Source organism: Octopus bimaculoides, chromosome 2, assembly GCF_001194135.2.
Source record: "Octopus bimaculoides isolate UCB-OBI-ISO-001 chromosome 2, ASM119413v2, whole genome shotgun sequence".
Lineage (NCBI taxonomy): Eukaryota > Metazoa > Mollusca > Cephalopoda > Octopoda > Octopodidae > Octopus > Octopus bimaculoides.
In genome coordinates this window covers 85,404,765-85,429,379 of record NC_068982.1, presented here as the reverse complement: position 1 = coordinate 85,429,379, position 24,615 = coordinate 85,404,765, and the positions used below count along the sequence as shown (strand labels likewise).

The 24,615-nt window shown below is 35.3% G+C and overlaps 1 protein-coding gene across 1 annotated transcript in view; it reads left to right on the top strand.

The window, feature by feature from the left end:
- The first annotated feature begins 1,348 nt into the window (after positions 1-1,348).
- LOC106882224 (mitogen-activated protein kinase kinase kinase 15) overlaps positions 1,349-24,615 on the top strand; it is a 91,116-nt gene continuing 67,849 nt past the window's right edge. The window contains exons 1-6 of the mRNA XM_052978403.1: positions 1,349-1,481; positions 2,700-2,859; positions 9,074-9,167; positions 9,369-9,437; positions 21,731-21,802; positions 23,263-23,348. Coding sequence (XP_052834363.1) covers positions 1,451-1,481; positions 2,700-2,859; positions 9,074-9,167; positions 9,369-9,437; positions 21,731-21,802; positions 23,263-23,348 — 512 coding nt within the window. The 5' untranslated portion in view covers positions 1,349-1,450. The remainder of the gene's footprint in view (positions 1,482-2,699; positions 2,860-9,073; positions 9,168-9,368; positions 9,438-21,730; positions 21,803-23,262; positions 23,349-24,615) is intronic.

The following is a 24,615-nucleotide window of genomic DNA, read 5'->3' as shown; positions in this document are numbered from 1 at the left end:
TATATATATATATATATATATATATATATTATTTTGTTTAAAAAAGTTCCAACACTGTCTGTTTTTTATGTTTTATTTATATTCCTGCAGAACCAATGTGGGATATAGAATATGGAATATACAATATATAATATAATATACAATATATAATATAAGATAAAATAAAATAAAATAAAAATAGATGGCACCATGAAATAAAGTATTGAATGTAGATGAAATATTGAGTGTTCAATATAAAGGATCAAATATAATTCTCAATCAGCATTTTTCAGATAATCACGGGCCCCTGTTAGTGTATATGTTTTCATTCATGTGCATTAACTACAGTATTAGAATGGTTTAGCTGTTATTTCTAGTAATGTAGATGTTTCCTAACACCCTAGTCACACTTAGTGACAATTATAATTCTCTATTTTGGTGAAACATTGCAAACTGCTGTTTATATTATATATGTATGTATGTATGTATCTTTGTGAGTGCATGTGTATAAGCTTGTTGCCCACCCAAATTTTTTGTACATGTTTATGTTTCGTATCCATGTGTACACACATGTATACTCATTCTCTGCTTTTTTTTTACCTGTCTTTCTGTCATAGATATATATGTATAATCAAGTAAATAGCACTGAGTGGAATATATTTTGATCTATATGATCTATTTAACTGATTTTAGCTTTATTTTGATTAATCAACTTAAATCTTATCTGATACATTATACTAGTGCATTTGTTGGTGATAGATATTCGGGTTATTTCATGCTGTTGACACACCCATGATATGATATAGATTTATCCTGCATTGCAGATTTATTTTGTAAGTTGTTTCTGTTTCAATCAAAATGTCTGAAGAGTAATTAAGATTTCTATTCCTTCATGTCTCTAGCAAAAATTTCTGTAAAAATAATTCTTTGAAATCCGGCAAATCCATGTCGTATATTCTAATTTTTTTTTCAACAAAATGAGGAGTATTTATTTCCATAACTTTTCTTCCTTTGAAGTGAAAATAAATTTATATTTTACTTTGGAATGAGTAATCCAAAAATATATTGGAAACTCTACATTTACACATTATTTACATTATTTGCATTTGACGGATATTTGTCCTCATATTGTTTGTTGTTAACACAATGTTTTGGCTGGTGTACCCGCCAGCCTTCATCAGGTGTTTTGGGAAAATTTCAAACCCAGGACACCTGATTAAGGCTGGAGGATATATCAGCCAAAACGTGTTAACAACAAACAAGATGAGGACAAATATTCGTCAAATGTAAATAACGTACATAATTCCTCGTCTACATTTACAGTCTTCTTTTTTGATTTCTAATATTATTTAAAGCCGAAGATTGATAATTCATATTTTTCTGTTCTAGGTATAGGAAAGGTTTTGAAGTACATCCTAATGAATATGCTGGGATAAATTTATCAACTCTACTCGTAATATCAGGTGAAACAATGGAAATGAGTCAGGAACTCAAGAAAATAGGTAGGTAAGAAAGTGAAATGCTTTCTAGAATCTATTTTTGACAGGGACATATAGTCATGGGGTACTTTGCTGTGTACTTATAGGTGTCATTTAATAATATGATAAAATTTGCTCAGTGTAAATATGTATTCACATTTCATTATAATTTATTATAAATTTATGTTAGGTACAATGCTAATATTAGGCTTTGTTCCTTGTAACTAGTTAGACTTATCAGCCATTACTTAGTGTTTTTTTCTTCTTGCCTTTAACCCTCTAACGCGGAATATAGGCCACTTATAATTGAATTCCATGTCGCATAATTTTTCGCTTCTGTACTTATACTCTGCCATGAATGTCCCCCTTTCTCTAGTTCCCCTTGTGTTGATCTATGCCACGAATTCTTAGGCCTAGCCCTCTCTCTATATCCATCCGGATTCAACTGTAAAGCACTTTTCGCTACATTTGGTGTGTCTTTTCTAATTGTGCTACCAATCCACTTCCACTTTTTCTTAAATATTTTCTCCCTAATATTCAAAGCCCAACCCCTCGTCCTCGTCATGAGAGATGGAAACAGGTAAAGCTGGTGAAATTGAATGGGCTAATCACTCGTGCAATGGATTTTCAAATTGATTACGAAAACACTGATAGTTGACAAGTCTTGTATTAATTACTTAGTGTAGAAAAATAAAATTGTGATGAATTTATTCTTTCACAATTCATTATGACAACTATAGTGATCGGTGTGTTACACTTTTTAATGACAGTAACTTAATTATTTGCGGTATCTTAGGGGGTGCTAATGCTTTCATACTTTCTGTGTGAGTGAGAAGAAATTTTCTACATCTAGGGATTAGTTTGTTACTAGCCTTTTAAAGAAATTTTGGAATTTTATTAATTTTAGCAATTCCTGAGGGTTTTCACTAACTATTATGATATGGTACAGTATTATTTTTGCTACTGTATAGAGTTCTAATCCAAACTCTGATCTAAATTTAGTTTAACAATATATTATACGATTGATATTATTACTTTGTTATTTATCTAGGTGTTCAATTCAGTTCATTTAAAATAATTTGGTGTATTTATTTTCAAATTTTGAAGATTCTTAATAGATGACAAGCTCACCTCAAATACTTGGCAATCAGGTATTTCACCAGTTGCTGATATCTTGATTTAGCCCTGATAATACATTGTTACCATAACTCTAATAATGCTATTCAAATATTTTCTTTCTAGGGTTTACTTTAAATCACTTGATTGGTCAGAAGGGGGGTTTTGAATCTCTCGCTGATTACTGGGATGTAGCAACATTCTTTGAGATGAGTGTACTTGGTGAAAACTATGCAAAAGTGTCTCAAGCTGCCATGTGTATGTTTAGATTGAATCCTCCAAATTGGTAAAGTATTTTTTTCTATTATTTTTTATGCATACTTTGTTACATTTTTCTTTGTTTGCTTTACATACTTTTTTGGAAAATGTTCTGTCAGTCTAAGCAAGATGTTTTATTTGAATCTCAATACTGATATACTGGTTTTATGGAAGTTTATTTTCAGAGATTATTTCTGATAACAATTCTTTTAATTTGTTACATTTTTTAGAAACATGTGATACTACATAATAGAGAAATGTTGGCATTGAAGATAGATGGTTTGTAGTACAACAATTAACAAAGTATGAGTTGAATGCAAAATGTTTATTGAGTAAAAGGTTGAACAGATGTAAAATGGGAAAAGAGCTGAACATCAAAGAGATTGCTGTGAAAAAAATGTCATAAGTTATCTGCAGTACAGTTATGTCTAGGAAGATTTGAACACTAGCTTTTACTGAGTGATGACACAGAATTGAGATGCATTGATTGATAGTGTACTGGAGATTCTTTTTGAAGCCAATCCAACTTGGAACAATGTCATCATCACTGTTGTTCCTACTGCTGGAGAGAAAGCTACCTTGTGTTGATTTCAAATTACTGTTTTAAATATTCTTTCAAATTGAGCAAGATCTGGATCTATTTTTCGCTGATCACTCTTGTACATGAGTCAGCTGTCTTGCCATTTTTGTTACTGCTTCTGTTGTGATGTTGGTGTTGGCAGGTGGTTATTCTTTTCTTTTATTCTTTTACTTGTTTCAGTCATTTGACTGCGGCCATGCTGGAGCGCTGCCTTTAGTTGAACAAATCGACTCCAGGACTTATTCTTTGTGAGCCTAGTACTTATTCTATCGGTTTCTTTTGCCGAACTGCTAAGCTATAGGGACATAAATACACCAACATTGGTTGTCAAGCTATGGTGGGGAGACAAACACACACATATTATGGGCTTTTTTCAGTTTCTGTCTACCAAATCCACTCACAAGGCTTTGGTTGGCCCAAGGCTATAGAAGAAGATACTTGCCCAAGTGCCATGCAGTGGGACTGAAACTGGAACCATGTGGTTCGGAAGCAAGCTTCTTTATTTCATGGAAATTGGCCATGAAGCCCTTACATGGAAGCAAAGCGGGCTGGACATTTACATTAATGAATGAGAAATGACAAAATGCGAATGTTATAAATGGGAGGGGTATTCGGCACCCGCCGACCGAAAACCCCTCGAAATCACTGTTCTTTTACAATTCAGATTACGTACAATCAAATCAAATCAAATCAAGCAATCAAAATAACATGATTTAATAATCAATGAATAGGCGCTTAAGCCTCTTAAACTTCCTCCCCGAGCAACTTTTTTGCCGCCCACAGGCAAGCCTGCTGCGACAAATTGAGGCCTATTCCAAGGAATTGAAAATCTTCCTTTCTAAAGGAGGCCATTATCTTGAACAACTCTGTGTTGCTCAGAACCTCTGCGTACACCTGTGGAGGCCACTCTGGATAGTCCAGGCACCTGGACTCTAACCGTTCGCGGTCCAGTATGCCATCCAGGAAGCACTCCACAACCCCTCCTCTGTGGTAGAAGACAATGCAATCACTGTCCCACTGACAGTGGGGAGGAGCCTCAGTCTGCTTCATCGGTGACACCCTTCCCACTGATGAAGCATCAGGACATGCCGGTGTTGCATCAACATCCACCGGCCATGTCCCAGTTCTCCTTCTTCTTTTCTTTGGGGTTGCGGGAGCAGGGGCCTCTGTTGGTTTAACTGGAAGGACCTCATTTCCTGCAACCTGCGGATCCCTCGATGAGCAACCATTGTTGCTCACCTTCTTCCACTTTCTTTTTTTCATGGAGGCAACCTTCTCCACGACTTCCACCGTCTCCCCCTCCAGTGGGGGGGAGGCGGCAGGCACCTTTTCTTTTTCCTGCTCCAATGCCTTACCACGGCCCTGGGGGCAGTTCTTCCCGATATGGCCAGGCTCCAGGCACAGGTGACACTTGGGTGGGAGGGCATCCCTCAAGTATCACTGGGTACCTGGACCCGGTCATCTTCAAAAAATCAGGAAAAATAAGGTCTTTATCTGATTGGATCTAAAGGGTCAAAACAGCTTTTGCCCCAACCCAATCAGCTACAAGCATCATTTTGACACTCAAGAGCCTGGAATTGCTGCCACCCAGACCCCTGCAAACACTCTCTTCTATCCACTGGGGATTTATCCTGGGCAGCAGCCCACACACCCAGGCTCTTATCAGCTTCCTCCCACAATATGTGAGGAGGAACAAAATTCCTTCAGCCACTAGGTACTCCGGCCTACTATTTGAACCTGGAACCACACGACTGGAACACACTGGAACTTCCACAATTATTCACTTAGAGTGAATAAAAAACAACTTCTCCAGGCCACAATGTACTCCAGGCCTTTTTAGTAAAAAAAATGAAGCTGGAACACCTCAACCAGAACAAGTACAAAAATAAAAGTTCAACTTTTTCTTTTTTTCAGGCGAGGATACGCCCCCCCCCCCAAAAAAAAACAACAACTTTTGCTTGCGGACACAAGCAACAAGAAAAAAAACGCCAAGAGTAGGTGAAATTGCCCCAGAGCTGGGCAGAATTTACTGATAAAAATTAAAACGACCACTAAATCCCACCCAGCTTCAAATGGACAAAAACACCTACCTCGACGCTTTCACTATTCTTCACAAGATGGAGCATTAAAAACCACGTCTTCCTTGTTTAGCTGCAAGAAGCGAACTTGATGTGCAGAAGCAAGCTTTTTACCACACAGCCACTCCTGCTAGTAATTTTGATTATGCTACTACTTTGCTGGTAGTAAAACTATTGTGGCTACTTTTGCCATTGTTGTTTACAGTATCATTAGTCATGTTCACAGCCTTGATCACTTGTGCAACTGCTGGTGGTATTGGTGGCAATATAGTGTTATTGTTTAGCTTTATATTAACTTTGATCAGGCAAACCAATGTTTACAGATCTTCAAGCTGTGACCATCTTGTCTTTTTAGAATCATCTAGAGAAATCATTAACATTTCTCTTTGTACCAATCCTTGCTATCTCTGCTTTTGTTATATGTGCCGACCATTTCCTCTCTCTTTAGTTATTTCATTGCTTCATATTTATTTCAAATATTTTTTTGAAATGGAACAGTTATTTGATGAAAAGAGAAAATGACCACCTCTCCCCACTTCGCAACAAAAGTATAACAATGAACAAAAGAAGCATCTTAGTCAGGCAAAATAAACACCCGTTGAAAATTAAACTATGTCTCAAGTGGAAATGTATTTGAAGGTATGTAGTACAATTGAGTGCCATGCAAGACAAAATGTACCGTGGGTTAATAGAAGTGCTGTGTACAGAAGGTACAAAAGTACTTTGTCCCATGTGTCATTGAAATATTTGTCCTTGCCCACTTAAAGAGCATTATCAAATTGATGGTGATTAATGTGCTGCCACCTGTGGATTGGTGGATGGTGACTGCAGTAGTAATATAAAGGGACTAAGTTGTAAAAGTTTTTCCAAGAGGACTGACTGGGGATCAATGTTGATAAAGTTTTGATCAATAAGGGAATCTGGAAAATATTTCCCAACTCATTTCCATCATTTGCAACTTGCATGTTGTGGCGGAGGGCAGATCTAATTGTTACAAGCATAGCATTGACTTTCTAAAAGCCTCAGAAGAGCAGAGGATCCTTTTTTGTTGCCAATACCTCAACCATAACACCATATCATTAGTACCATCGTTGAAAAGACATCAACACCTATATAGCAACACAACATTCAGTGACATAGTTAAGTTAATATAAATATATTTAATACTACAAATGTCAAAAATCTTGTTTAAAATACTTATGCTGTTAGAAAAAGATAACATAAGCTCAGTGAAATATTTGCTTATTATTTTGGCAAGTATCTTAGAAAACCCAATTGCATAGCTTCTCATATACGTCATGGTATATTTACTTAGTGCTGAATCCATTGAAAGCTGAATTATGTCTCAAATACTTTTCCATTTGAGACATAATTCAGCTTTCAATGGATGTTTATTTTGCCTGACTGAGATGTGTCTTCACCGGTAAGGTAAAGTTCATACTTTGATTAATGATTAGCCATTGAGCTAGTGTTTCTTTTCTTTGTGACATGATTATTTATATTTATCTTTTTGAAGTTCATGGAATTAAATATAACACTATAACTTAATCTTTTTTTATTTTTTGTGCTAATGGCATATCTGACTAATTTTCTTGAGTAATACTTTTTATGCAATGACCTTTTCTTACCATTCTTTTATTTCTCATTAAGCGATATTAGGTGGTAGGATCCAAAATGAGAAGTATAATCAAAACTGGCCATCCAGTCAAGTATTGACGAGATACCACCTTGTGATTGGTGGGTATTTATGTCCTGACTTAGGCCAGATTGTTAGATTTCTTCAGGGGTCTGGAAACTTTCTTGAGTGGGCAACTGGAAAAATATTTTAAACGTTCATTGAAATAGTGTAGGAGTAGTTAGGAGGGATGGAAATTACAACTGTCACATAGTTATCACCTGGATTTCCTGAATGGATCATCCAGATCATATTTAGGTAGTGTTTTTGTTATGTCAGCGGATAACGATAGTGTAGGGTAACCACAGTTTTGGTTAGTTGGCTAAACAGACTGCATGTTTGTGATCTGTCTTGTCAGCTTTACAAGGCACATGAACAAGACATGGTTATTGAAAGTTGAATGCATCATTCACTGCATGGAAAACTTACAAAGATCAAATTGGCAGATCAGTCAGACATGATAATGGCACCATAAACAAGAATTAGTGGGTCTTCGTTCAGAGAAAATAATGAAGAATTAATGAGAGAAAATACCAGATTTGAGTGAGAGTCAGTAGGAAATGTTTGGAAAGGCACTATATCAAACATGTTGGTAACTAGAATGTTTCTCAACTGTTTCTTTGGTTTGAAGTACAGTGGTTGTGCCATTTAAGGTAAGGCACATGCTTTTGCATGCTAAGAAACAAACACCACTTAGTGAGCCTGAGTGGCAGTAGTGTGTTGTGGAATAATAGCGACAGTTTGTATCTGATTCCAAGTAGATACTTGCAGTTTTTCAGCGACACTTTATCACTTTTTTAAGTGGTATGCTGGAGGTGTGGATTTCAGTCCTTTGATGATGGTCCTACTCATTGTGAAAAAAAAAAAAAACTGCAGCTAAAAGCCAATAATAAATGTGAGATACAGGAACAGCTGAGTAGTTATAGAAGAAGAAATTCCAAGTTTTAGATGATCTGTTCTAAGAGTTTCATAGTTACATGCAAAGCTTGCTACCTCTTGTTTTTGAAGATATTTATTACAATAGACAGAAGACTAGGTTAATTTTATGTTGTGTAAAGTAAGGAGTGGCCGGCTGTGTTGCAGAAAGACACAACCAGGTTGGTCATTATTGATAAATTCATGGAGGGTTAAAAATGTGGGCCAAAGAGATTTGCACTGCTTCCTGGGTGTGCTGCCAGTGCTGCACAGACATATGTACTTCCCAGCAGATCTAATGAGGTCAACATGCAGCTTCTGCATTATATACCAAATCCATTGTAAAGCTCTGCCACTTACATATCAAGGGAATCCAGGTTGTTTTTTTTCTGTCTGTTGGCCAGAGAAAAAGAGATAGTATGGGTGTCATTTGGTAGGATCTTGAGCAAGTCTTTTACTTTTTGAATAAAATCTCAATTTTTTCTAGGGCCATTTAAAGTGGAAGAGAAAGTGCTACCGTCTAGTAAGTTACAGAAAGATTGTTGTTGGTTAGTTTGAATTGGTCCTGATTAAGAAGACATAATTGTTCCTTTGTCACTTTTTTAGAAATAGTGTAGTATATAATTAAAAGTGTCCTCATCTAAGATGGTAAGGTGTGATCTCAGGAAGATTTAAAAGGTATTTTTGTCAGGTTAAGTGACCACATAGGGGCTGCTTGATCATTCTACTTAGAGAAAGGTTATTGTGCACTAACTAGTTTAGTGTAGATGAAGGGATTTATAACAAAGAGAAAACACTTGCTATTGAAAGATATTAAAAATTTATGGGGTACACATTTGACTTGGCTGGTCATCTTTGTTTTGGGCATTTCATCCCATTTATAAGTGTTTTTTTCATTTTGTAGCAGGTCTTTGAAATTTATTGCCTTTGTAGCCAAAATAAAAAAAAAAAAAAAAAAAAAAAAAAAAAATTATTATCATTATCTCAACTACAGGTACCTAAAGTCTACCATTGGCAATATTAAGCTAATTAGCAAGTTTCGGAAATCAGAACCAGATCCAAGTAATTACTCAAAATCTGAAATGACGGTAGGTTTTTTTTTTTTATCTATTAATGCCAAGTCTCATTAACAGTTCTCATAGTGTAGTTAATTTGCTAAAAATATTAGGCTTACTTAATACACTAGAGAAAAAAAAAACATTAATTACCACGTACTATTTCTTAAATATCTAAAATTGTTGTCAAAATGAAATTAAAATGTCTGCTTATCTACTGTTATTTCTTTACAGCAATTTCATTTCTGGATGGAATTTTTTGTTGATGCAGTGGAAGAAGTTGTAACTTTTGTTCAATTTCCGGTATGTTATTTCTTGTGAATTAGTGAGTTATTTCTGAAATTACAAATAATTGTTATATTGTGATTCAAGGAAAGATACACTAGAATGGTTTCTTAAAAAATATTTAAGTTAAGCATTCAGTACATCACTCCTAAACTTAATACAAAAAAAGGTGGAGAAGTATTAGAATACTGTTATTTTGATTTGTCCTGTACCTTATAAACTCCATTAAGATTGACATTCATCTCTTTAGAGGTTGATAAAGTAAATGAAAGTCATATTTCTGACTAGAGTTAGTATAATCATGCATTGATCAGCCATTAAGTTTTTGTGAACTTTTTTTGGTCTGTGCTATATTTTGATTAGTATATTATTTTGACAATCAATCTATTGTAATGTAGTTACTTGTCACCAAAATTGTTGTATTACCAATTGTTATGATGATACTTTTTTTACACTATAACCATGTAGTAACAATGAAACAGATTATGAAGCAGAGTAACAACAATGTAACAATCCAGCAAACTCTCCACGAACTATACATGAACCACCAAATGATATTCCAACAAACTACCAAAATGACACCTTACAACTTCCTGTGATTAACGCTTACTCTGTCTCTCACTCAGACTGCTACTATTTATAATTATTTGGTCAAGTCTGTTCTCACAGGGAGTGTTGTGACTCTTGGCACTACACAATCCATTTCAGTTTTATGGGTTCAGTCACTATCGTCCTTTTACTGTTGGTTTTACACTATGCATGAGTGTTGCAGCATTGTATTAGTGCATGAAGTGACATTAACATCTACTATAGTTAATATTTATGGTAAGTTTCTCACCAGGTTTTACTCAGCATTTACGTATACATTCCTGTTAGTCATTTCATTGCTATATCCAGCAGCTTTCTAGGCATAAATGATTATATATACATACACATTCGTACATATTTATACACAGACATGTTGCTTAAACAATATCCAGTATCTTCCAGAGGAAAAACTGCATCATGATAAATATAGACAATGCCTCTTTTATTGAATTAAAACATCAAAACATCAAAACAAAGAAATAGGTAGAACATTCTCATCAAATTTTCTTCCAAGTGTGAACATATTTGTTTTGGGACAAAAGAAGGATCATATGCAGTTATAGATGTCAACTGTTTTACTATGTGCATATGTCTTTCAAAATCAGTGAGAAGAATATTGATGAACAATTGGTTTGAGCATGTAGCTACTGTACCTTATTGTAAATTCACATTTGTACCTATAGTTATTGGTGTACTTCACTATGTTAATAAATGTTTAAGTGACTATCTTCAAAAGCTCGGATTTTCAGACGAAGAAGGTTGACTCACACATTACAAATACAATCTGTAAGTGGAACAGTAAAAATTATGCAAAACTTTTCTAATGTTCAACATGTAATACTTATTGCTAATGCTATCAAAATTCTAGTGATGAATTTGTTTCTTTGTTAGAGAAAAGCTCTTGTAGGAAAAATTAAAATAATTAAAACAAAGAGTAAAGAAACATACATATATACATATATATACGCACATACGTGCACAGACATGCACACACATACCTGCACATGCACATACACACACATGTGTAGTTACCAACCAGCTGATAACCACATGCATGTATGCCAGTATAAACAAGTTGGCTTTTAAGCCACAAGTTGTATAGAGAAAGATGAACACAAACAACATCTTAATGAAAAAAGTCACCTCTCAAGAGGATTTAAACTCATTCTGATCTAAAATCTGTGCTTTGAAAGACCTTTCAATGCACTCAGTTAATTTTGTAGATTTGGGTCTGACAGAGATTGACAAAGAGTATGTTTCATACCACATTATTACCATGAAACTGATCTCTATGTATTCTTTGAAAACTGATGTGCATGCATTCAAGAAGAATCATAAAGTCATAAATGTTTTCCAGGAAGCATTAAAGCTAAGATCAGCAAATTTATTGAATGCAGTTTTTTAAATGTCTTGTTGTATCAGTGTAGCTACATTGATATATTTAGGTGTGTTTACCCCATTCATATGGACCTTTTTTCTGAATTTGAAGTTTGAGCTTTCCTCCTACCAATTTGGGATTGGTATGTTATTCATTACTACATGTTCTGTAGAAGATGTACATGATAAAGATCTTAAATATCATCTTTATGAGTGACTAGTTTAGACCTTAGATGCATCCATGTGACTTTGTTTTAGGTTTTGATGGAAAAGGGTGTAACTGATTGTGAAATTCAATTCTGAACAAAGTTAAAGTAAGAATAAACCATTGCTATTTACATTTCCAATGCTGAAGTGGCCAAGCACATTCAAGTTCTCATGATTACTTTCATCTGTGTTAAAGTAACTAAGGATTTTCAACTTTTCATGCTTTTGGGACTCATGTAATGACTACATTTTGTACTGTTTCTGTGAATTGGAACATAAACTTAGAAAACAGATGCATACCATCCACATAGAGTCGGAATTGAAGTTTCATAGTGCAATTGCTTATGCTGTGTGGACTATCTATTTGTTCAAGTAAGTTGTTTTGATAGCAAAGCTAACTCCACCATCTCATGCTTTCTATGATCTGCATTCATATTATTGTATATCTCTTCTTCACCCCAAAGTTTAAAATTTTAAGTCTCAACCCCTTCTAGTAGTTCAGATGATGCATAGAAGAGGGGTTTTTTTTGCGTTGGATCAGATTGCTTCAAATTCCATAATGAGCTAAATACTGTGAGGTGGCCATGTCAATAATTCAGGTAACTGAGAACAAGTACCTTTCACAGAATCAGATCATTTCTTTTTCTCTTGATCTAAATGTTCTCAGTATCTCTCTTTCCCCTCATCTGCACATTATTGATGCTTTAGTTTTTTTTATTACTCAGTATAGTTCCCAAGTCTTGTACAAAATCTTATTCTGTATATTTCAGTTACAATCATGATGGGAGAAAGTTGAGAATTATTTGGAACCTTCCAACATTGAATTGCATTCTTTTTATCAACCCACCTGTTTATCAAGTTGAGATCCTTTTCTAGGTCCTTGATATTATCTGGACCTTTGCTTTTGATATTTTGATATCATCAACATAGCTAGTGAGAGTAACTGTTAAAGAGCAAGAATGTATTGAAGTTAGCTATTACAAACAATAATAGTCACAAGACAATTTTCTACTCATAACAAAGCTTATTATGAGCATATCTGAAGTTTTTCCTACTTCTTCCATGTCTGCGTGTACCATTAATGAGATTAAAGTTGATTCAATTATTTTAGTTTTGGTAATTTCCGGTGGGGGTACCTTGTTTGCTGTTTGTGTATCAACTTTTGACAGCATTTATGCTTTTCTGACTTATTTACTTCTATTGAGGATGTTGTAAAATTGTTTGTCTCTGTATTCTTGGTATCATTCGTCTTTCAATGTGAGCCACTAGTGAATCTACTAATTCTGCAGGAGCATTATTGTCATTTGTTTTCATTTATCCGTTGTTTTTAGTATTCATCAGCTTGCTGAGCTGCTTCATAAAAACTTAATCTAAACTAAAGGATCAGGAAAATTCTCATTTCATTTAATTTGAGCAGTAAGCTGCTGACAGTCATAATTTCTGGAAACTTCCTTTATATCTTCATTGTTAGTAGGGTTCTCAACAATAGCCCATGTAGAGAAATACAGGGGTTGGACAAAATAATGGAAACACCTTAAAATTTCAAACAAATTTATTTTAATATGGGGTAGGACCACCTTTGGCAGTAATTAGAGCTTGAATTCTACGAGGTATGGTCTCGTAAGAAGTTTGAATTGTTTCCAAAGGAATTTTTGTCCATTCTTCAGCTAAAACAGTCTCTAGTTCTTGTAGTGATGATGGTGGAGGATATTGACTCCTTACTTGCTTTTCTAAAATGCACCATAAATGTTCAATAATATTGAGATCTGGGGACTGTGGTGGCCAGATAAGATGTTCAACTTCACTTGAATGTTCCTCGTACCATTCAGTAACAACTTAAGCTGTGTGAATTGGTACATTATCATCCTGAAAGAGTGTGTTTCCCTCTGGAAACTGTTCTGCAACCATAGGATGAATTTGATCAGATAAAATGCTTAAACAGTTTTGACTATTAATTCTACCATGAAGGGAAACCATTGGGCCAGTGGGTTTCCAAGATATAGCCCCTCAGATCATCACAGATCCTCCTCCGTGTTTAACAGTTGGAAGAAGGCAGTCTGGGTCAAATGCTTCTTTTGGCTGTCTCCACATGTATATTCAGCCAGTGGTCGAAAATAAGGTAAAGGATAACTCGTCCGAGAAAATAACATTCTTCCACTGCTCTAGGGACCAATTCTGTAGGGTTTTACTCCACTCTAAATGTTTTGCAATGTTTGTTTTTGAAAGTAGTAGTTTTCTGATTACAGTCCTCCTGTGAAATCCGGGTTTGTGCAGCACCTAGCGAACAGTTTTTATGGAAACTGGGTTCTCGAGGTGGTCATTAAGCTTTGCAGTAATTTTGGGAGTTGTACTTTTGTGATCCTTTCTAACAATTCATATAAGAGTCTGACAGTCCCTATCTGAAAGTTTTGATTTTCTTCCAGAGTTTTGTTTTGATAAGAAGGTTTTCCCCTCTTTCTCAAAGGCTGTCATTACTTTTGAGACGGTACTTCTTGATACACCAAACATTTCAGCTGTTTTCATTATGCTAGCACCTGCCATATGAGCACCAACAATTTGACCTCTTTGAAAGTCCGATAGATCTGTCATTTTAATTACCTTTTTCTAATGATATCTGAAAACAAACAGCAATTTTAGCGAAACAAATAATAAATCAAAAAGCATAAAAATAAACAAGCTTTTGACAGTTTTATAGTTTTTTCAAAATTATGATGCTATGATGCTAGGTGTTTCCATTAGTTTGTCCAACTCCTGCATACACAGTTCCAGTGTTTACCAATTTCATTTTGTCATGATTTTTGTACTTTTACTTTTTTTTTGATGTGAGAGAAAAGGTAGGTGAGAAATATTTATGATAATGAAAATAAAATATGAGTACTGATATTGTTAAGTTACTCATTCTACTTAAACTTCTATCTTGCATGCTGTATGTTATTAGCATATCTACTATTGTAAACTTAATGAAAGACAAACAATTTTACATCATCAGTAGAAGTAAATAAGTCAGAAAGTTAAACTCGTGATTTACAATTTTTTAAAAATGTGATTCAGAAATAACTTATTTTATCTTATTATATTGAACAAAACCTGAATGGACAAAGCCTTAATCAGACAACAGTCAGAATATATCTGAAAAATAAATGAGGTAGGGAAATGAAAGTAATTACTTTAGTTGCTACTTTTCTGTATAAGAGTATAAATATGTGTGTTTCTCTGTGAGTGTGAGTGCACTCACATGCATAAACATATTTTAGCTTACCTTTCTTGAACTTACCAGAAAAGCTACTGTTAGATGTTTCATTCAAAACACCATGTTTTACTGTTGTTATGTATTCCTTGGTTTGTGTTGGGACAATAAACAATTCATTGAAGACGTTATTATGATTCTATGTGTTTATTTACTTGGCATGTTTACAACCGTGTATGTATAACGGAGTGATACACTGTGCGTATTCGCTTTATTCACAGTTCATACTATTTACTAGATGCGCTTAACAAAACAGTACTAACAATAGAGATGTATTCATATATACGTATAACTTTTCATAGCCATAGACTACTGCCAGGAGTTCCCTTTCTATATTTGCATACCTTATCACTGTGGGTGAGAGAGCTTTCGAGGCATATGCAATAGGTTTACTTTCTTGTATCAATGCTGCGCCAACTTCTCTCATAGAAGCATCAACTTGGAGTGTTACTGGTTTGTGTCTGTCATAGTACTGCAGAGTTGTCTCCTTGCTGATGAGCTTTTTGATTGTATTGAAATCCTGTGTGTATGAAGCACACCAATCAAACTCTATGTCATCTTTCATTAGCTCTTGGAGATTTGCACTGTGATCGGCGAGCTTGGGTATGAAGGCTCCCATGTAGTGGGTGAGTCCTAAGAGGCTTCTGAGTTCCTTCTTATCTTTAGGTTCTTTGATGTCACTGATGGCTTCCACTTTCGCGGGGTCTGGTTTCACTCCCTCTGCAGAGTATATCATTCCAAAGAATTTGCACTCTTTTGCTTTGATCACACATTTGTCTGCATTGAGTTTGATACCTACTTGTTGGATTTTCTCCATAGCTTCATGTAAATTGTAGTTATGTGTGATCTCATCCTTGCCATACACTTGGATATCGTCCGCTATCACGATTTCTTCCTTACAGCCTCGGTAGGTCTCATCTACTTGATGCTGGAAGACATCTTGGCTCAACCCAAATGGGAGTTGGTCAAATCTGTATCTGCCAAATGGTGTGTTGAAGGTAGTGAGCATGGATGATTCTTTGTCTATTTTTACTGGCATCCAGTTTGCTGAATATTTTAGATCCAGCTAATGATGGTGTGATTTCTTCAAGGGTTGGAATTGGATAGTAATCTCGTTTTAATGTCTTGTTCAGATCCCTGGAGTCAAGGCATATTCTTAGGGTACCATTTTTCTTTAATTGCAATTGAATTCACCCAGTCAGTTGGTCGTGTCACTTTGGTGATTATTTAGGGTTTTTTTTCCATTCTGTCCAACTCTGCCTTCAGCTTCTCTCTTAATTCTAGCGGAACATGGCGAGGTGGGTGAACAGTTGGTTTGGCATTGGGGTCGACTGTTATATGGCATCGACATTTCTCAAAACATTCTGGGTACATGCTCATCAGTTCATCTTTATGTCTGATTGATGGTCGATCTTTGATAGGCATATCTGTGACAATCCTGCTTGGAACTGCCTTCACTTCACTGTTGATTGCCATAATATTGAGCTTTTAACAGGTATTAAGTCCAAGAATTGCGAGTCCTGCTGTTCTTGTGACATAAAAAGAAAACTTGATTTTTCTTCCTTTGTGAGTCCCTGTAATGGTTGTTTTGCTCAGTTGTAGAATCCTGGTACCTCCATATGCAGTTAGGATTACAACACTTGGTGTGAGGATTCCTTCTTTGACTTTATCCTCTTGTGTCATGTGTTCTAGGAACATCTTTTTGTAGATGTTGACAGGTAAGATATCACTCTGGGCTCCAGTGTCAATCTTTAGCTTTAGGTCAATGTTTATTCTTTTCTTGCCTGACTTCTTTTGGATTTGTATTGTTGTGTATACCTCATTTTTTTTTCCAGTTGTCATTTCCCATCTCATGTACATTTCTTGTACACTCTGAGGTGTTTTGTTCCTGTTGTTGGACATGTATATCTCTTTTCTTCTTCCACTCCTCTTTGAAAGTTGGGGCGTGTATTTGTGAGAATTTGTTAGTCTACACATTTTCCCCCAGTGGTTGGGCTTTCCACATGCTTTGCAGTGTGTACCGAATGCAGGACATTTCTTCTGGACATTGAACTCATGCTCTGTACCACAGTACTGGCATGTTCTTTGCTTGTGGGTGTGTTTCATCCTATGTCTAGATACAATATCTACACTGCTGCCTATTGTGTTTGTTTGAAAGGTAAGTAAGGCCATTTGTTTTGTAGTGGCTTCAAATGCTCTTGCAGTGTCTACTGCTTCTATCAACTGGAGAGCATCCTTACCTACGAGGGAGTTTTGAACTTCTTTATGAGCATGCCCCCATATGAGTTGATCAACAATCCTTTTGTCCTTGTTCTTGAATCTGCATTTCTTGGAAACATTCTTTAGTCAGGACAGGAAGTTGTCAGTCGTTTCTTGTGGGTCTTGTTTCAGGCCCTGGAATTGTACCTATGAATTTTATGGTTTTTTTATGGGCTCTAGGTGTCTTTCAAATTTCTCTAAAAGTGTGTCTTGATTACAGCAATCTGATTCTGACATGTCCCAACCATTGAATAGGTCTAAACCCTTCTCTCCCATCCATAAAAGGATGTAGCTTATCTTTTCATTGGCAATTGTACCTTTCAGGAAGCTTTTGAAAGCCAATTGACTTTTCTGTTTGAATTTCTTGAATGCTTCCATGATATCATTGGCATCTTGGTTCATGGTTGGATGTAAATTCATCTGTATGGCGACAGGGGCCACCATTTCGGATCCTCATGTGTGTCCGAAGACAAAGCAATATTCAGTTTGTTAAATTTCAGGCTTGTTGCGTTTCTGTTTTGTTGTTGTAAAGGCACGGTTTTTGATTAAGTATTTATCACTGCCACCATGTTATGTATTCCTTGGTTTGTGTTGAGACAATAAACAACTCATTGAAGACGTTATTATGATTCTACGTGTTTATTTACTTGGCATGTTTACAAATGTGTATGTATAGCGCAGTGATACATACTGTGCTTATTCACTTTATTCACAGTTCATACTGTTTACTAGATGCGCTTAACAAAATAGTACTAATAATGAAGATGTATTCATATATGCACATACCTGCACATACACATAGACATGAACATATAACAACTGTTTTGAGACTTTCATTTTGTTTTGTATGTTTATACATAGGTATGTTCATAGTTGCATTAATATGACTCATTGGTGCATGTACTGACGCTTTATTATCATCTGTATTTTTGGAGGGGCATTTCTGTGTCTTTAGTTCACTTTCTGATTTATATTGATTATCTTTTACTGTCTCTTTTATCTAAGAGTAGTTTACATATGGCATATATTTTCTCTTATATCTGATTTATGGCTTAAAAACATTAGTAGAAATTGCTAACTGATTAATAATAAATAGTGTCACTTAAGCTGATATATAAATCTTTCCTTTACACTTTATGAGAGTATCAGTTGGTGTTAGGTAACCACATGTGCATACCATCTGAAGATAATCAGAAAAGCAGAAAATTCAACTAACTGAAATGTTGTGTATATGAGCTGATTTATTTTGACTTTTAGTATTTTAGTGAAAATGAAGTTGATTGATTTGACAAAGTGAAATCTTTCATGGTATACAGTGAAGGGTACCAAATTCAGAAATATCATTAACTGAACATGCTTGTATTTTTCTCTGTATATTTTTCTCTTCTTTCCTTCTTTTGTTGCTCTCCTCATTGTTGTTACAATATTATATTTATTATGAACTTTAATAGCTTTTTTTTTAAACAGTTTGTTTAATTAATCATCATCATCATTTAACATCCGTTGTCCATATTGGACAGTTTGATCTGGGCTGGCTTTTAAATGGGCCAGTTATGTGACACTGGTATTGGCCACAACTAGTATTGGCTTGATGAGTCTTCTTAAGCACAGCATATCACCAAAGGACTCAATCACTAGTCATTACCTCTGTGTGGCCCAAAGTTTGAAGATCATGCTTCACCACCTCGTCCCATGCCTTCCTGGGTCTACCTCTACCACAGGTTCCCACCACAGTTAGAGATCGGCACTTCTTTACACAGCTGTTCTCATCCATACACGTCACATAACCATACCAGTGCAGTCATCTCTTGCACACCACATCTGATGTCTCTTATGCCTAACTTTTCTCTCAAGATTCTTACATTCTGTCAAACATGCACACTGACATTACACATCCAGTGAAATACACTGGCTTCATTTCTTTCAAGCCTATGCATGTCCTCGTTGTCACAGCCCATGTTTCACTGCCACATAGCAAAGCTGTTCACACACAGGCATCATACAATCTGCCGTTCACACTGAAAATGAGGCTGTTTGTTGCCAGCAGGGGTAGGAGTTCTCTGAACTTATCTCAGCCTAATCTTATTCTCACAGCAATGCTCTCAGAGCATTCACCTCTGCTACTAACTTGGTCACCTAGATAACTGAAGCTTTATACTACCTCTAGCTTACCCCGCTGGCAGTTGATGGAGTCTATTTTCTGTACATTTTCAGTGTTTATTGTACTTACTCTTTTACTCTTTTACTCTTTTACTTGTTTCAGTCAATTGACTGTGGCCATGCTGGAGCACCGCCTTTAGTCAAGTAAATCGACCCCAGGACTTATTCTTTGGATGCCTAGTACTTATTCTATCGGTCTCTTTTTGCCGAACCGCTAAGTTACGGGGACGTAAACACACCACCATCGTTTGTCAAGCGATGTTGGAGGGACAAACACAGACACACATACACACATATATACATATATATCACGGGCTTCTTTCAGTTTCCATCTACCAAATCCACTCACAAGGCTTTGGTCGGCCCGAGGCTATAGTAGAAGACACTTGCCCAAGGTGCCACGCAGTGGGAATGAACCCGGAACCATGTGGTTGGTAAGCAAGCTACTTACCACACAGCCACATCTTCCACACACAAAAGCTATTCTCCTTGTTAACCTTCTTCTGATATTGCTGCACCTTTTATGTGTCCAAAGCTTATAGTAGGTGCAACTTATGGAGTTTCTACCTATGCCTTTTACACAGATTGATTAAGGTAATCTACTTGAAGGGATTTGTGATTTGTTTGCCTTCCTTCTTACTAAGACTTTGGTTTTTACTAGGTTAACCCTTGCCTTACAGGTACTGTTACTGTACAGCTCTGACAAACCATTCGTCTATCCCTAGTTTCTGCATTGACCACTAGATAGGGATTGGAGGACCCTGTCAAAGGCTTTTTCCAAGTCAACAAAAGCCAAGTACAGAGGCTCTGTATTCTTCCTGCAGCTGCCTTACCAGAAATATAGCATCAGTGGTGCTTCTCCCTGGCAGAAAACCAAATGGAATCTCATCAAGACTAACTCTCTCCCTAATTAGTTGAGCTTTGTCTCTCTCCGTAACTTTCATCACCTGATCGAACAGTTTGATACCTCTGTAATTATTTCTATCTAAGGCATCACCTTTACCTTTGTAGCAGTTGACTAAGGTACTACTACAGCAGTCATTGGGTATGACTCCTTCATGAACCACCTGATTTACAATATGAGTGACTAGACCATAACACACACCACCAGATATTTTAAGCATCTCAGCAGTGATTCCTGATGGGCTGGGGGCTTTCCCTCTCTTCATATCCTTCATTGCTTTATCTACTAAGGTATTCTCGATTCATCTGCTTTCTTCACAATCCTGGAATCAAATGGCCATGATGGATCAATCAGTAAGCAAATTTACTTTTCCTTTCCTATTATCTTCATATCCATTTACGTTGGAAAATCCCACAAAATCTTGTGTTTTTAACTCAAGTACTCTTTCTATCAGCTAATTATAACTTGTACTTCCTGCTTCACTGTTTCTGACAAAGCTTCCTGTGTAGAATTTTCTGAGTTTCATCATGTCTCTACTTCTTATATTCTTCCTGGACCAACTTGGAGCATTCTGCAACAATGTGTGCCATAATTTTGTCCCAAATTTCACATGCTCTACATTTCATCAACACATATCCCCATACTCATATTTTCTCAAGTTGTTTTGTTTGCAATGCTTGATCTTCAACTGCTATAATAAGGTTCTCTATTTCTTTTTTCATTTGCTCATATTTCAACCAAGCCCAGGATTTTGTTCCACATCTGTGGCTTTCCAAAACTGACCATGCAAAGGTTTCTCATCAATCTGTTTTAAGCACTACCTTTACTAGCTTTTCTGTGCTGTTCTGTAAATAATGTAACAAGTTGTTTCATTCCATCTGCACACACTCTTCCACACCAATTAAGCCTCTTTCACCCTGGTCTCTCTTCTTGTACAGTTGGTTAATATCAGCTTTTGGGTGGTGAGCCCCAATGACAGTAAGCAGCATTCTAGTTCTGTCAAGTATCTGCATTTTCCCTTTTGTCCAGTCCACAATTCTAGCTCTATATCTGATAACTGGCGCTTCTCTTGAATTAATCACTTCAGGAACCATTTCTTTAATTTCAACCGTCTCTGTAATATTTCCTTCACTCTCCTTGTATACTCCCTACTTGTAATTTGCTTCATCTTTTCATGTTTTATTTAATCTGCCTCTAGTATTCCCAAATACTTATACCACTGTCTTTTCTCAACTGATTTTATTGTTTGCCAGTCTGATATTTCAGTTCCCTGGCATTCTTCAACTCTTTCCTTTTTTGTTAACAATGTAGTGTGTTTTTCAATTTCGAAACTATTCCTGCATCATTTGAGAAGATGCAAACAGTATATATCATAAGACTCTCTGGTGGTGGCGAATTTTTACAAACACAGAGAGCTAATAATTTCTGACAGAGTATGAACAGTGAGTCCAAACTTAAAATGTTAAGATATTTAACTAAATACTGGCAATTGATAGTAATTAATAGCTTGTTAAAAATAATAATCATTGTCATCATCATTATCATTATATTTTTTCTTTCTTATTCCAGTGTTTAGTCCTGGAACCAAACAGAGTATTTCTACCCAGCTATATACAAGTTAACAACAATGACGAAAGAAAGGTTTGTCTTCTCTCTTTATTAACTGAGAACAACATACTTCTAAGACCACTAACAGCAACATCTCCAAAATTTTACAGAAATTAGCTTCACTTTGACCACCACGAATTAATAACTTAATCAGTGTTGTAGCCATATTGTATTATGAAAGGGTACTTTAACACATACACCACAATTATAAACTATTTATGCAAAAAAATATTCTAAAACCACACTACATTACTTGTCTGACATCAGACCTATGAAACAGACATTACAACTGAATGTTGAACCATTAACTGTACATGTTTCTTACAACTATAGACCATATATTCAGTCAACCACATTCTATAGTTTGTGTAAATATATGTTTAGTGAACCACTAATATATACTCCCCTCTATACAGCAGATCATATGCAGCTACATATTCATCTGAGCTGTGTCATTTTTGTATTTTCTACTATCAATACTTCAGTTGACTAATCTGATGAGGATGTAGCCTATAGTTTCCACTGCATCAGGGGTTGGCGAACTGGGGTAAATTACTCCCAGTGGGGTAAAAATTAAATTCTTGGGGGTAATGAAGACTCATTAGACATAAGTAAAATCATATAGAAGAACATGTTCCTTGTTACGACAGAAATTTTTCTTCTGGTAACACTGCATCTATACAATGTAATGGACATGTAAATATTGGGTTGAGGATTAATTCATGAGTTTTTTTTTCAAATTTAAAAGTTCTCTTTCAAATAACAAAACATTTTGCCAATGTGTTTTTATTTCTGCATGCATTTTTAGATTTGTAAAAAAACAAAGCCTTCATGAATTATTTCTCAGCCCAATAGATTCATATAAATAGATTCAATAAACTTTTTGAATTCGAAGAATCTATTATTTTCTTCCTTTCAAATCAAGGGGGTGATGTTGGCGTAAATAAATATATTTTGAGGTAATTAGTTAAAGAAGTTCCCTGACCTCTGCACTACAACATAGACCCGAACCTAACCAATGTATTTGTGTCATCTGCTCCCAGTATTTCCACTGTCTCACCCTTCTAAACCCAGGAGTAAGAATTTTGCTCAGCTTATGTTTTTTCTCCAACCATTCATTTTAAGAAATCAAATGATATAATTATGTTCTATGATCATCGTATTATAATAACCTCCTTTCTAGAAAATTATAAAAATGTTATAAATATAAGAAATTATAAACTCTACTCAACAATTACAACTTGATACAGAAGAGCAGAGAAGACCTCTAAATTGTTACTTGTTAGAAATATATTCTCACATACTACTAAAAAAGAACAGAATGATCAAGGCTAGAATACTTTTATTAGAGGTTTGTTTAAACAGGATTGACCAGGAGGTAATCAATAAAAATAACTTTGTAACATTTTTTATATTTCATATTATTTTTCATAAGAAGTTTATTCTTGTATCAATTGTCTTTTGAACAATATTACTCTTTACTGTTTATTTAGAATGTGCATTTGTGGAATATCAAGGACCAGGATGGTAAACAAGGTGGTGAATGGACTTTTGAAGTGGACACAATTAAAAAAATTAGGTACATTTTTCTACTTTATTCTTCTTCATCTAAATATGGATGTATGTATGAAATTCCTACAACCCTTTACTTTCTCACCAAAATATTCATGTGATACATGCCATTAATTTATTAATTACTTGTAGAGACACCATATTTCATTATGCAACCATAATATACTACAAAGTATATTAAATGCTTTATGAGTATATACTGTGTCCTACTGTATTAGTAGTGCTATTAAATCACATGTTAAGGTTATCGCTACAAATTTTCTATAGAAATTATAGCCAGCACTGGTTTGTTACAATGTTTCATATCTGAATATGTCTAATGTAAACGACAATGTGATCACATTCAGAAAGGGACTCAAAAGTAAAAAAAAGCAGAGGGAGAGGGTAATAGAAAGACATAGTGAAGGAAAGAGAAAAAAGAGTGGAATGAGAGAAACACAGATAAATTGACATATATGGAAATGGAGTAATATACAAGTCAATGCAAATTTAGATAGACAGGTAGATTTTAAAAGGCGTACGTTTTCAGGGTAAGAGAAAGAAGGAAAAAGACAGAGCAGGTAAGAGAGAGAGAGTGAAGAAAAATGGTAAAGAAAAAAGAAAGGGGACATGAAACAGGTAAATTGATGTATATAGAAAAACAAAACATGAAACCACAATTGGATTGTGATTGTCTGTTTCATGTCATCTATGATTGTCATCCATGATTGTTTTAGTGTTTTATGATTTTATTTAATGTATTTCATTATCAGTGTAAAATATAGTATTTGATTCACTTATTTATTTTATATTTATTCCATTTTCGATTCCTTGGAAGTCAGTTTATTCTTTATAAGAGAATTCTAACTCCTGTATGCAAGTTGCTACAGGCAAATAGAAGAATGTATTCAAACCGAAATAAGCAAAATGTAGATTAAAGAATGAGGTACCTTATGACAAGTCACCTTATGAGGCACATCTCCATACCATGCACCACGACTATTTGTACACAATCTTACCCAGAAGGGCCGACGCACGATAGGTTAAAACTATTGTAGTGATTAATAAAGTATCTTATGAATTATATTTTTTTTCTCTTTTTCTCATATAATATAAACTCTACAGACATGAAGCAATTCCTGAAGTAAATCCAGTGGCATTTATATCCATACAGTTGATGATATCAGGTAGCTACAAACAGTGAACAGGCTTTAAACAACATAACAGCATACTACAAGGTGTATACCCAAATATAAAATTATTCCTTATATATATATATATATATATATATATAT